Below are 14,859 nucleotides of genomic sequence, written 5' to 3'. Positions count from 1 at the left end.
CACTGGGCTGTGTACTTCAGATACACTGTACTTCAGTGTGTTTTTGTAGTGGCTGGTAATGGTATTTCCTTTCCATATTTAGTGCTTCCTTCAGAAGTGCTTGCAAGGCAGGCTTCGTGGTGATGAATTCCCTCAGCATTTGCTTGTCTGAAAAGTATCTTATTTCTTTTCACTTATGAAGGTTAGTTTGGCCAGATATGAAATTCTGGATTGGGGAAATTCTTTTTTTTTTTTTTTTTTTTTTTGAGATGGAGTCTCGCTCTGTCACCCAGGCTGGAGTGCAGTGGCGCAATCTCGGCTCACTGCAAGCTCTGCCTCCTGGGTTCATGCCATTCTCCTGCCTCAGCCTCTCTGGGTAGCTGGGACTACAGGAGCCCGCCACCACGCCCGGCTAATTTTTTTGTATTTGTAATAGAGACGGGGTTTCACCGTGGTCTTGATCTCCTGACCTCGTGATCCGCCCGTCTCGGCCTCCCAAAGTGTTGGGATTACAAGCGTGAGCCACCGCGCCCAGCGGGGAAATTCTTTTCTTAAGAATGTTGAATTTGTTCCCCAATCACTTCTGGCTTGTAGGGTTTCTGCTGGGAGGTCTGCTGCTAGTCTGATGGGCTTCCCTTTTTAGGGGAATTGGCCTTGCCCTCTGGCTGCCCTTAACATTTTCTCTTTCATTTTGACTTTGGAGAATCTGATGATTATGTGCCTTGGCGTTGATTGTCTCATGGAGTATCTTATTGGGGTTGTCTGCATTTCCTGAATTTGAATATTGGCCTGGCTTACTAGGTTGGGGAAGTTCTCCTGGACGCTATCTTGAAGTATGTTTTCCAACTTAGTTCCATTTCCCTGCCTCTTTCAGGTACCTCAGTCAGTTGTAAGTTCAGTCTCTTTCCATAATCCCCATATTTCTTGGAGGTTTTGTTCATTCCTTTTTTTTCTCTATTCTTGTCTGCCTTTCTTATTTTGGAAAGACAGTCTTCAAGCTCTGAGATTCTTTCCTCCACTTGGTCTATTCTGTTACTGATACTTTTTTTTTTTTTTTTTGTGAGATAGTGTCTCACTCTGTCACCCAGGCTACAGTGCAGTGGTGTGATCTCATCTCATGGCAACCTCTGCCTCCCAGGTTCAAGTGATTCTCCTGCCTTAGCCTCCCAAGTAACTGGAACTACATAAGCGCATCACCATGCCTGGCTAATTTTTGTATTTTTAGTAGAGACAGGGTTTCACCATGTTGGCCAGTCTGGTCTGAAACTCCTGAGCTCAAGCCACATGCTTTGGCCTCCCAAAGTGCTGAGATTATAGGTGTGAGCCACTGTAACTGGCCTGCTATTGATACTTGTGATTGCATTGTGAAGTTCTCATGTGTTTTTCAGCTCCATCAGTTCAGTTATGTTCTTCTTTAAACTGGCTATTTTGGCTATCAGCTCCTGTATTGTTTTATCATGATTCTTAGCTTCTTTGCATTGGGTTACAACATGCTCTTTTTGCTCAGCGAAGTTTGTTATTACCCACCTTCTGAAGCCTACTTGTCAGTTTACTCATCTCAGCCTCAGCCCCATTTTTGTGGGTTCTACTATTGGCTTCTGGGCATCTCTGTTATACTAAGACCATACCCCCTATCTTGTCCTGAGGTGATTTGCTAGGAAAGGGCATTCTGAGTTCATCTCCACTACAGGAAGGTATAGAAATAGAGCCTTAAGCTAATGAGATTTGGGTATGAGGTACATTCACCTGATTTGGAGATGAAAATAGAGGTGAGGGAACACCCAACATAAGAATACCAAATATTATTACAACTAATAATAAATACTAAAACCACAAAATCATTCTGATTATTGGTGGAGGTAAACTTGTGCACTGTTGAGGTCTTGAATTCCATCTTGTGTGACTGCAGCACAAAACGCCTCACTTCCATGGGGCTTCTTTTCCTTATTTGTCTACTTAAGACATTGGATTAGAGCACCTCTAAGGCCCCTCCCTGTTCAGTGAGTCTATTAAGGCTAGATGTCAGTGTTTCTAGATTCTCCGTGGCTTTTGAAGGAATAAATTTTCTTCACATTGCTTGACACTCTATAAAGGTTTATTGAACAGAGACAGTGAATGGATGAATAGTTAAATAAATAGCCAATCTTTAATTCATTAATTAATCAAACATTTATGATAAGTTACCAGTACCAGGTCATTTGCTAGAGACAAAAACATGAAAATACAGGGTCTATGCCTTCTAGGGGCTCTTGGTCTAAAATCATACCTTAATTTTTCTCTTCTCACATTTCTGAACACAGAATAGAGAGAACACAGAGCACAGAATATTTGAGAAAGAGACCTGAACTGGGGAGTAAGGAAACCTGTATCGTCATCACTGGTGTAGCATATCTTGCTTCATGGATCATCACTTGATCTTCTCTTTTCTCATTTCTCTCCTCTGTCTTGCTTTTACTTAACAATCTACACAGATATTATCATTGTTTGTTCTACTCCCCTTGTTTTTCTCCTCTTTCTCTTATCTATCTAAATATGCATTCTGGTTTTTATCTTAAACACAGAATGATATGAGTTAATCAATAATTCAGTCATAGAAATGCCTAAAAATGCCAGCTCATGTCTCCTCAGGAGCCATAAAAGTAATAAAGTAAATTGAATCAGTGTGCTTTACTACTTGTCCAGCAAAAGTCATTCCTCTGGAAAAGTGAAAACTGATTAATTGCTTGATGCAAGGTTCCAAAAAATTCACTTTCTATTATATCCCACTGTGTAAAGAGAGAACAGAAAGGAATCAGGCAAAATCTCTTAGCTTGGTTGAGTTTAAGAAGTTCTAGACTGAAATGATAGCAATTTAAATAATCCAAGGACAATAAAGTACTGAGCTCAAGTAAGCACTTAATACAGTACTTTTAAATCAAATCCCAATGTGGAATTTAAGAAATAGGTTAAAAAGTTTCCTATGAAAAAGTTCTCAACACAGACTAATCAGTCTTTGCAGAATAAAGACAAAAGATATCTGTTACTTATTGCAATATAGATACCCTCAACACAGCCAGTCACCGAATCTTGGCATTCTTACTCCATGGCATCTCTTGTATCTTTCCTTTTTAAATTTGTCTCTCTTCTACCAGCACATGAGAAGCAGTAAACTGAAATAATTAGGAATATAAGCTCTGGAACCCTACTGCAAGGTTCAAGTCCTGGCTGTACTACTGAAGAATTGTGTGACATTGTGCACCTTCCTTGACCTTTCCATGCCTCAGTTTTCCTACATATAAAATGGGGATAATAGCAACATTCATCTCACAGAGTTGTTATGAACACTAAATAAGTTCATATCTACAAGTGTTTAGAACTCTGCCTAGGTCACATCAAGAAGTAACGCTGTAATCATCACCACAATCATCATCATCACCATCTCCACTACCATCATTATTATCACAATCATTGCATCACTTCTACTGCCCACCTCCTTGACCAAGGACACTCAATTTGTCCTATACTATATTATCCTTTGTCCTTTTATGTGTAATTGTCTTCATAATGAACTCTTGTATTAACTTTTCTAATGTCTATAATTACACATAGAACTCACAGGACAGGAACTGAGCTCTACATCTTTATGTCATCCCAAATATGCAGCCTAGTGTTGCAATATTGTATTATGCCTTCTACCCTGCCACCATACTGAACTTGTTCCTTGAGCATATCAGATCCTTTCATGATGCCATGGCTTTATACATATATGCCCTTTCCTCCGCCTGAAATGCTTTTTCTACTCATTGTCCTATTTTCATTGTTTGGAAAATAATTACTAATACTTTTCCTTCAAGATGCAGTATAGGACTAGGTGCAGTGGCTCACACCTGTAATCCCAGCACTTTGGGAGGCCAAGGCAGGATCACTTGAGTCCAGGAGTTCAAGACCAGCCTAGGGAACATAGTGATGCCCTGTCTCTACTCAAAATAGAAAAAATTAGCTAGGCAGGTGGTACACACCTGTAGTCCCAGCTCATCAGGAGGCTGAGGCAGGAGGATAGCTTGAACCCAGGGAGGCTGAGGCTGCAGTGAGCCGTGATCACGCCACTGCACTACAGCCTGGGCAACAGAGTGAGATCCTCTCAAAAACAAAAACAAAAAACGAGATGCAGTTTGGAAAGTTAATTTCTTAGGTCAGTGTCTCCCAAACAGTGGCTTTGGACAGATACTGATCCAGGAAGTCATTTTCACTAGTCTATGGTGAAAATGTCAGCCTCCATTTCTAAATTAAGACCTTCCTACTTTGTGCCTCGTGTGTGTGTGTGTGTGTGTATGTGTGTGTGTCTGTGTAAATGTCCTTTCATTTAATGAAACAATCAGAATAACTGTAGTTTCTCTTGTTTGTGTGTTTTAATCTTCTGATTTGACAAATTCATATGTCGGCAACCTATGGTAGTCAAGTTTTTCTTAACTTGACAGGTCTGTGAAATCCAAGCGCCTCACCAAATGGCTCTCTCAAGTAAGGGGCAAGTGCTCCAGACTCTCTTCTTACTGCTAAGTAAGCTCATTAGTGAAGTTACCAGTGGGATTTAATACACTATTACATGTAAGCTTCCTTGCCAGACCCTGAGCAGGGAAGCAGGGGCTGCATCATCCCGGTGTCTGATGAATAGAAGACAGATAAATGTTTAACATCCGCACACTGCATTATCATTTATGCACATCTATTTTTGTATTTGATTGGATCTCTACAATAACCTTATAGCAATCAATGAGAAAGCAAAGCTCAGTGATGTTCAGAACTCACACAAACCCACAAAGTTGGTGCAGGATCACAGCAATGGAGGACTGTGTGGGAACATTACGCCATGTCTTAGGCTCTACAATACCAACTTAACTTTTCTAAGATGTACTTGGTTTACACACTTCGTGTTTGCACTGGAAATATGATAATAGCATTTTACCTAATCAAGGAATAAGTATTATCCTCATTTTACTGATGAGGAAGCTGAAGCATAAAGATACGGTGCGTACAAGGTGAAGTACTGGCAGCTAAGATGAAAGGAATACGGGGTTATACACCACAGCACCTTGAACCACAATGTGCTTCCCCATGTCTATTCAGAACATTTCAGGCCATCTGAGAGGCTACATTCATAAGATTTCTTTTCAGGCCTTCCAAATACCTGAAAGAAATCACACCAATGCTCGTTCTTAGACTCCCTTACGGATTATCCATTCACTTTTAATAATATTAATTTTTAAATAAAATAATACATCTATATTATTTAAAAGCTCCAGTGGTACTATAAAATTATAAAAAAAAAATCACTGTTACCCTTTCACCTAAGGCTGCCCTTCCACCTCCCTTATCCCGAAGTCTTGCAATGCAGAGGCAAGTATTTTCAAGCCTTTCAGTTTATCTTCTATGTCTTCTAGTGTTTGTTTCCATACTTATACATAGTAGCCTTGTACTAACATTTTTTCACTTGTCAGTTTTGGATAATATCTCTGACTTCCTATTTTGAAAGAAAGAGGATTCACCATTCTTAAGCCACCACCCCGTTTTCCTTCCCTTCTCTCATCCTTCTAATATGATTTTTCATAATTTTTGGATAAATTCTTATTCAGTGTTTTACATTACTAAGATCATACTAAAAAGTTTATACTACAGACATATTAGAATGGTGAAATATCCAAAACAGTGACAACACCAGTAAGAATGTGGAGTAATAGGAACTCGTATTCACTGCTGGGGGAAATGCAATATGGTACAGCCACTTTGGAAGACAGTTTGCAAGTTTCTTACAAAACTAAACATGCTGTTACTATACAGTCCAGCAATCACAATCCTTGCTATATCCAAATGAGCTGAAAAGTGTGTCCACAAAAGAATCCACACAAAAATGTTTATAACAGTTTTACTTACTCATAATTGCAAAAGCCTGGAAGCAATGAAGATGTCTTTCAATAGGTGAATGGATGAATAAACTGTGGTACATGTATACAATGGAATATTATCCAGTGCTAAAAAGAATTGAGCTATGATGGCATTAACAGATATGGAGGAACCTTAAATGCATATTACTAAGTGAAAGAAGCCAATCTGAAAAGGCTACATACTATATACTTTGAACAATAACATTCTGGAGAAGGAAAATTAGGAAGACAATTAAAAAAAATGAGTGGTTGCCAGGGGTTAGGGGAAGAAAGAAAGAAATCGCTGGAGCACAGAAGACCTTTAGGGCAGTGAACCTATTCTGTATGATACTATAGTACTAGACACAGGTCTTTACCTATCTGCAAGAACCCAAAGAGCGTATAGTACCAAGAATGAATTCTAATGTAAACTATAGACTTTGGATGATAATGATGTCTCAATGTAGGTTCATAAGTTGTAACATATGTACCATTCTGTTATGCATGTTCACTGGGGAAGGCTGCATGTGTGTGGGGACAAGGGACATGATGAAAACTGTACTGTCTGCTTCATTTTGCTATGAGCCTACAACTGCTAAAAAAATAAAGTCTACTTAAAAAAAACTTGTGCACATCTGAGCTACATGATATATTATGATATTTCTTCTCTTGTACAACTTTTTGTTTTCCTTGATGTTGATAACTGCTTTGTTTTGTTGTAGGTTTTCTACATTTGTAACATTAATTCTTTCTAAATCCTCCACTAGCACTACAACATCACAATCAATTTTATTCTTCATGTTCAAACACATCATACTCTATCAGATACATTTTTTTTCCTGAAGACTTTTCTCCTGAAAGTTTCCATTTTTCTGCTAAACTCTGGACAGTCTGCCTACAGATGTGCTGTCCAAGAGTCATCCTTTGAATTCTTTTGGGCTTAATTCTAGAATTCCCTTTGCTTTTTTTTCTTAAAGACATTACTTTCTTGTTTTAAATTAAGTTAAGTTTAATTTAATTTTAAGTTCTGGGGTACATGCGCAGGATGTGCAGGTTTGTTACATAGGTAAACATGTGCCATGGTGGTTGGTTGCATCTATCAACTCATCACCTAAGTATTAAGCCCAGCATACATTAGCTATTTTGCCTGAAGTTCTCCCTCCTCTTGTCCCCTACTCCCCAACAGGCCCCAGTGTGTGTTGTTCCCCTCCCTGTGTCCATGTGTTTTCATTGCTCAGCTCCCACTTACGAGTGAGAACATGCAGGGTTTGGTTTTCTGTTCCTGTACTAGTTAGCTGAGGATGATGGCTTCCAGCTTCATCCATGTCCCTCCAAAGGACATGATCTCATTCCTTTTTATGGCTGCATAGTATTATTCCCTGGTGTATGTGTACCACATTTTCTTTATTCAGTCTATCACTGATGGGCATTTGGGTTGATTCCATATATTTGCTATTAAGACTTTACTTTTTTGGAGCAGATTCTCTCTTTGCTTTTCTCCTGGATGAAATTTTCTGTTTCTTGAATCCTATATACTTCTTTTTCTTCACCCACTCATTTATTTTTGTGGAGAATATCTTCGAGATATTTTCTGAGAAACAATGTAAATAAAGTTTTGAGGCCTTGTATCTTCATTCTGCATCATTTGATTGATAGATTGGATGCATACAGAACTTTCGGTTGATAATAATTTTTCCTTAGATTTTTAAAGGTAGAGTTTCAAGGTCTTCTATCATCTAACGTTGCTATTAAGAAGTTAGATATCATTCTTATTCCCAATCCTTTGTACGTTTTTTTTTTTAATTGTGGAAGCTTAAAGGATCTTCTCTTTATCTTTCCTGTTCTAAAATTTCACAGTGCTGAGTCTTTTTCATTAGTTGTTCTGGCATGTGATGAGCTATCTCAATCTGAAAATATCTGTCCTTGAATTCTGGGAAATCTTATATTTCTCTGTTTCTTCTAGTTCTCTTTCTGGAATCCTTTTACTCTGATGGTGAACTCCCTGGACTGATACCTAATATTAGCATTTCCATCCTATTTTCAGTCTTTTGCACTTATTTCTCTTATTTTTTTGGTTTTATATCTTCAGAGGAAGAAAACACCATCTAGAGCCTCAAAATATTTCCTAAGTTTTTGATACCCAATGTCCATCATTAACTCAAAACTTATCAGGCATACCAAGAGACAAGACCAAGGGAAAAATAAACAGATAATAGAACTGGGCCTACATATAGATCCAAATATTGGAGTTAATGAGCTAAATGCTTTAAAGATCCAAATATTGGAGTTAATGAGCTAAATGCTTTAAAATAAGTTTGATTAACATATTTGAGAAATGTGTTAGCAAGATGTAGAACTCCATCTTATGAATGGAAAGTATAAAAAAGAATCAAATGCAAATTCTAGAATCAAAAAATATAGTAACTGAAATTAAGAATGCTCAAGTATGCATTCATTCTTCTCTGAGATAAATGCCTACGTGAACGCCCCAAGAGAAGTATAGAAGAATGCTTCTAGCACCATTATTCATAACAGCTGAAAACAGATAAATAAAATCAGGTATATCCATTCAATAGCATACTATATAGTACTGAAAATCAGAAAATTACTGTTATGTGCCACAACATAAATGAATCTCACAAACAATGTTTGGTACAAGAATGTATACATGAAATATGTACTATGTGATTCCATTTATATAAATGTAAAAGATAGGTAATATTAATCTGTTAGAAGTCAGTATAGAGGTGATCTCTTAGGAGAAGGAAGGAAGTGATGATTGGGAGGAGACATAAGCAGGCTTGTAGGATGCTTGTAATGCTTGATCTGGGTGGTGGTTACAGAAATGTGTTCACTTTGTGGTAATACCTCCAGTTGTACACTTATGATTTCTGCATGTTTCTATATGCATATAAAATTTATAATATAGTAACACTTATAATACATCTCAATTAAATATTTATTGAAGTAAAACAAAAAACATCATTCTTATTTTATAGATGCAGTATCTTAACTCTGAAAAAAACCATGGATATTCCCTGTCATATCCATTTCCTTCTTGTTAATTTTGATGTCCATCAAGTGCCCGATGCACCCATGTTCAAAAGCTCTCAGATTCAGTTTCTCCAGAGACTAAATCTCCTGCGGCTTGGTTATACGGAGTTAGAGCAGGAAGCTGGGGTCCTCCTATAGTAACCCATACAGAATTCTGGCCAATCTCCCTGTGTTCAGCCCTCATCCTTAGCCTGCCTTTGCCAGTATGTAAAGCTGCAAATTCTTGAGCCTCTCTGAAACTCCTTGGCAAACTTCTCTACAAGCCTAAAGGTTTCAGTTTTCTTTGCTCTTCTAAGTCATTGCTTAATCTTACAAAATTTACAAACGTCTCTTGTCCGTTATTGTCTCCCCTCCCATTTCTTTATTCTGGTGGATTTATGCCTTTTTTATTTCTATATTGTAATTTCAGTGGAGCTTGAGGAAGGACCAGAGATTGAAACATGCATTTACTTTGCTATGTTTGATCCATTTTTTTCTTTACATTTATTTTAAAATATTAATCAGGTTATGATTCACCTCCTATGATCTGATGTACACTGCACAAATATTTCTATAAATTTTGAGGCTTCTTATTAGCTGGGTGCCATTTAAAAAAATGAAATCTTTCACTTTCTCATATAGTCTGTAAGTGGGTACATAAGATGAGCAGCCACACTGTGGTGTGTGATCTCTTTGGAGAGCTGTTAATACACTGCTGTGCTTTATTATCAAATGAAATTTATAGGCACAGTGTCCTGTTCCACAGAGTGAGCCACATCAAGATTTCTCAGGCACTCGCCCAGATGGAGCACAAATCTAAAGTCTAGATAGAAACTTCTAAGTAATCACCTTTGACATCTTATATGCAGCCCTGCTTCCTGGACTTCTAGAAGAATTGATTTAACAAATAATAATCCCAGATGAAAATCAAAAGGAGGCATCAGTATTCTTTCAATACTTTTGGTTGTTTAAAACCATCTTAGCAGTGTGGTGTGCTACCTTATGAATTCCAGGGAGCTGAGTTACCTGTTCATAAATCAAATTATGAACAATTAATGTAAATATTTCTAGTCTCTCTAGAAATATGAGGAAGAACTCAACTCTTTCCATTTTAACTTGATCACTAGAAAATTAATATGATTTCTCCCAAATGACTTCCTGAAATGTACACAGAGTAATAAGACAGCATAATGGACAGAGATTTTTGGATGCCCAACATCTTTTGCACACCCTTCCTAATTTGGTGACTTTCCTACACAATGAATCCTGCCTCCTTAGGAATCAGACATTCCTTTGCCTGCCTTCCTTGCAGCATGCAACCTAGACTCCACAGATCAGAAACAGCCACACCAAACGCTTTCAGTGGAGACAAACATGAAGAAAAATATATCTACTTCCAATAAGGGTGGCAGGGAAGAAAACATCCTACTTTCAGGGGCTGCTGTAACAGAAATTATGGAACTTATAGCCCAGCATTATGATGTGACTTATGGAGTCTCTGTATAGTTGCAGTAGCTACTGGCAGTGGGTGGGGGTGGCAAGTGGATGGGGTTGTCCTTAGATAAGTCTTGTGGGAGAGGCTGGATTCTTCTTGACTATAGGCTCTAAGCTGACTCTCTAAATATCCTTGACATTCTATGAACTGTCTAATTTCCTAAAATAAATTTCTGTTCTTTTTCAACCACCTAAAGAAGATTATGTTGTTTGTAACTAAGGCGACTAAGACAGATAGCAAGTGTTACCATAACGAAAAAAGAAAACCACAAAAAGAAGATTAATACATTTTTTGTGACATTCAGCTATAGTAAAAATAAACATTTGATCTAGAACAAAGAAATCAGCACGACTGTTGACAAATTTACTTTAGCAGACATAACATCAAACTGCTACCACACACTCATACTATCCCAAAGGTATGGCTAATTTTAAAAATACATCAGAGAATTAAAAAATCTTGATAGCAACCTGAACATACCATCCTTATCAGCAGTGTCTTGTGGCTTTGATTTTAAGGTGAAGATCTTCCGTAGTTTACAGTTAGCTGAGACAACAATTCCATCCAATGACTGGAAAACTGCCCCCTTGAATATTTCACTGGTGAATGCTACTAAGTCAATGCATAGATTGCACCACTAAAATAGAGAGATGCAAAGAAAAGTAAGTACCTTTCATCATCACATAAATGAACAAGCCATCTATATGCAGACATTCAAAGAGCTGAGGCAGTTATCCTGATCAACAGGACCCAAACTAATTTTCCCCTTTAGGTAAACTTATCTCTGTTTTGGCTTAAAAACTGACTTGATCTTTCCAAAGAAATCACCATAATTCTAAATTATATATTGGTCATCTGACTACAGAATTCCCAACATGAGACAAGACTATGACAACTTTGGGAAATAACTATCTGTAGCCAGCAGGAAGCTAACTGCAGGTGCGTTAGACCAGTGACATCTTGAAAATCAGAGATAAGCAGCCAATTGTTCCTTCAAGGGGACTAATTTGATCACAATTAGCCACTCGTATTTGTTGAAAAAGGCATGGATGAAATTAGAAGCTGGGTTTAAATTGTGGTCAGTGCTGTCTACTTATAACCAATTAACCTATTGTACAGAAATAGATTCTTCTAAAGAATTTGTAATTATTTGTAATTATGCCTGGTATTTGCCAGTTTTTAAAGTACTCTTGCAGGGACTAATTTCTGCGCATTAAACAATTAGGACCCTCAATACTTCATTCTGCCTCCACATGGAGGCAGAATGGAGAGCACCAAGGAACAGAAAGACTAGTTTGGTCCCTGTCAGTCATCTAAACACGAAGTGAGGAGGGCTGGCTAGGAAGCTTATGTAGGAAGTAGAGTGTAAGGGACAAATCCAGTAGATACGCCACAGAGTGGAACACTGTGGCTTGGTGAAATGCAGGTTATAGGGGATGGAAGTGTTGGGGTTTCTAGATATCCAATCATAATTATTAACCTTATTATAATATTAGCATTATTATTGTTGTATAAACGTGGTTCCTAGTCCTAAAAGACTTCTTATCATGCCCCAATCCCAATCATTTAGCTGGTTCATCAGTCAGCAATTCCAGTGACCCATTCTTCCCCACACATGCTAAGTACCTATCATGTGTTAGACTCTGGGCTTGGCTCCAGGGGTACAGACATAAATAAGACAGTCCTTCCAGTCTGGGAAGGAAGGCAGACATGTGGTATATACCTAATATAGTCACTACAGAGGGGGCTCATGGTGGGTATGTGGGGAGGTTTAGGAAAGCTTTATTTGAAAAAAACATTTTAAAAACTGTATTATGGTATTATATGCAAATATAAGCCAGATAGCACCAAAAGTTTGATACAGAATACAGTTCTTTGTCACCCTACCCCTCATCTAATCATACCGTCAACTCATTTAACTGTTTCTTCCCTCCGTATTTTAAAGTAATGCCTCTTGATTCATCAATTTTGGACACTAGCTACTGACTTCCTAATATGGTAGATAAGACTTAGCTAGCTAATACCCTGCTTCCCCTACTTCATCCTCCCTGGATAATTATTTGTTCTCTCATTTGCTCTCATTTTTTCCTTCAACATCCATATTCTGTGTTTTCTTTCTTGTGGCTATGTAAATACTGTATACATCTGAGCCAAGTGGCTCTCTATGATTACCTTTTCCTTCCTTACACAACTTTAAAAATATTTTTACAGTTAACCATTGTTTTTTTAATATTATCTGCTTTATTTTCTTTGACTCTAAGTCTTCCCATCTAGGAAAGACTTGGAGGTGACATCTGAGTTTGGTTTTGAACAACAAATACATTTTCCAGGCTCAGCGTGGCATGGACATGACATGCTGGGCATTTCTTCTCAGGGTCCTGCCCCTTTATTACCTGTTTAGACCATCTCTAGCTGGTTACACCACCAGCTCTGCTTGGGAGTCAGTTCCAACCTCCTTCAAAAACTCTGAGTCCTAAGAAACCAGATCCTTATCCATGATACACTTTTCTTATCCATCATGGTCATGCTCCTTTTATTCTGTCAACCCGGACTCATGCTTCATGGAATGTACTAAACAAATAAGGGTATGCATATGTGTGTGTGTGTATGAGCACATTAAGATGTGTGTGTATGTGCACTGACTGTGGGCATTGAGTGTATGTGTACATGCCTACACACATACACTCAATCTTTCATTTTATAATCATTCAACAAATAAATGTCTGGGAACTGATAACTTTATTTAATGAATCAATTTCCTGGGAATACAGATGGGGGTGGTTTCTAAAAAAGATGGAAATAACTTTCACAAATCCCCCTTGGTTAGAGGAAACAGAAATTATTTTTTGATTTAGCTGATACTGATAATGCTTCCAATTCTCATATGCTTCAACAAATAACTAATTGTTCATATAAATGCTGTGATATATTTTCTGAAGTATTTCTAAACTCTCTACTACCAAGAGGTGGATTATCTGAGTTACAGCTGAACTTTAAAAAATATTATTTTCATTATTCTTGATGATATTCACTCTTAAAAGTCCCTTTTTGACATTTTCCTTGATCTCTAATTACTATATTTCTATGTACAACTCTAGTCCAGCAGGAAATAACTTGATCTAAAATGTCCATAATTATTGGTCCTTAAGAAGTATGCACCAGAAAGACAGAAATCTGATAGAGAAAATACAGTTCTATTTAGTATGTTGCTTGGATTAATAAGTCAGTTTATGCTATTTATTTCCAGCATGGAATTTTGCATAAAGGAGTTGACTGGCAAAGGGTGACAGAATGATTCAAAGCATGAATTTCTAGTTTTTACTAACTCATGTTTGGAATATGGCTTTATTATACTGTTGAAAGGAATGCAAATTCTGTGAACACACACACACACCCTGCAAGTTCTGGTGCATGAAATAATAAATCCTTGGGAGCATATTTTTGATTCCCTATGCTCCTATTCTCTGCCATTACTATAGAAAAGATCTCAGGAAATTAGTTACATTTGTTAGTGCAGAAAAAGCCTGTTTTACTAACAGTGCACAGTTCTAGCCAGCACTGTCCTTCCAAAAGGAAATGACAAACAAGAAACCACAATTTCATACCCTGGCAATCCTGAAGTACATCTCTTCCCAGAGTTTTAGAACCTCATTCTGTTTTCTCACTCCCAAAATGGTATACAGAGACCAGGGTCTTATGATGTTTATTCTTGTGGCTTTAAAAATAATTTTTCACTTTAGTTATAATTTCTCGATAGAAAATCAGCTTACAATGACCTTATTCATCTCTATTACTATATTGTGTTTAATAAGCGGCATAAGCAGAGATTGTAATTGTAATTCTGTATTTACAAGGTTAGAAGAAGCAATTATCTATTACTAATGTATTAAAAACAATTTCCCTAGGAAAAGCAAATCTATCCCCTTCTATGGAGAGAGGAGAGGAGAGGAAGGAAAGCTGGGGCTGCCAGAGCTGCCAGACCTTGCTCTTGGCTGAACCAAGAAAGGGTAAGTTTCTTGCAGAAGTATTGTCACAATACCTGTTCAGCAATCCATGTGTACCTCCCAATTCCTACCCACATGGAGCAAACTATCTCTTACTGAAATCATAGTTTCATACTCAAGCCACTCTTTCACCGTGCCCCCTAAAATTCTTACTTAAGAAAAGTACTTACATTCTCTGCATTTTTCTAAGAGTGTGAGACACATTACCGTCAGTGAAACATAGCTTTTTTTCTGAGATATTACTTCTCCTTCAACTCTGGAGTTGAAGTTCACTTATGGGGTTCATTTGTGCTTCTACGGCCCTCTAATTGAGGCCAAGGGGCTGGGAGGCAGTGGGAGAGGGTGTGCGTTTCTGATTTGGAATTCTATCATCTTTGAAGCCCAAGGCATTGCAAAGACAGGCTCTACTACCCATTTAGCTTCATCAGTCTTCATTCGATCACTCCCTGGT

General features: G+C 37.8%; 1 protein-coding gene and 1 long non-coding RNA gene across 6 annotated transcripts in view; one reads left to right on the top strand and one right to left on the bottom strand.

Annotated features, from left to right (window-relative positions):
• Positions 1-14,859, bottom strand: part of C21H3orf67 (chromosome 21 C3orf67 homolog) — a 277,954-nt gene that overhangs the window by 137,689 nt on the left and 125,406 nt on the right. For all 5 annotated transcript variants that reach the window (XM_030801948.1, XM_030801947.1, XM_030801951.1 and 2 more), the window contains one exon: positions 10,885-11,041. In XM_030801948.1, the coding sequence (XP_030657808.1) occupies positions 10,885-11,041 (157 nt within the window). The remainder of the gene's footprint in view (positions 1-10,884; positions 11,042-14,859) is intronic.
• The window catches only part of LOC115832146, a 173,699-nt gene that overhangs the window by 66,450 nt on the left and 92,390 nt on the right, over positions 1-14,859 (top strand). The gene's annotated exons all lie outside the window — the stretch shown is intronic.

The sequence above is a fragment of the Nomascus leucogenys genome, chromosome 21 (genome assembly GCF_006542625.1).
Source record: "Nomascus leucogenys isolate Asia chromosome 21, Asia_NLE_v1, whole genome shotgun sequence".
In the NCBI taxonomy this organism is placed as follows: domain Eukaryota; kingdom Metazoa; phylum Chordata; class Mammalia; order Primates; family Hylobatidae; genus Nomascus; species Nomascus leucogenys.
The sequence above is the reverse complement of the archived record's forward strand: the minus strand, read 5'-3'. Positions and strand labels throughout refer to the sequence as shown.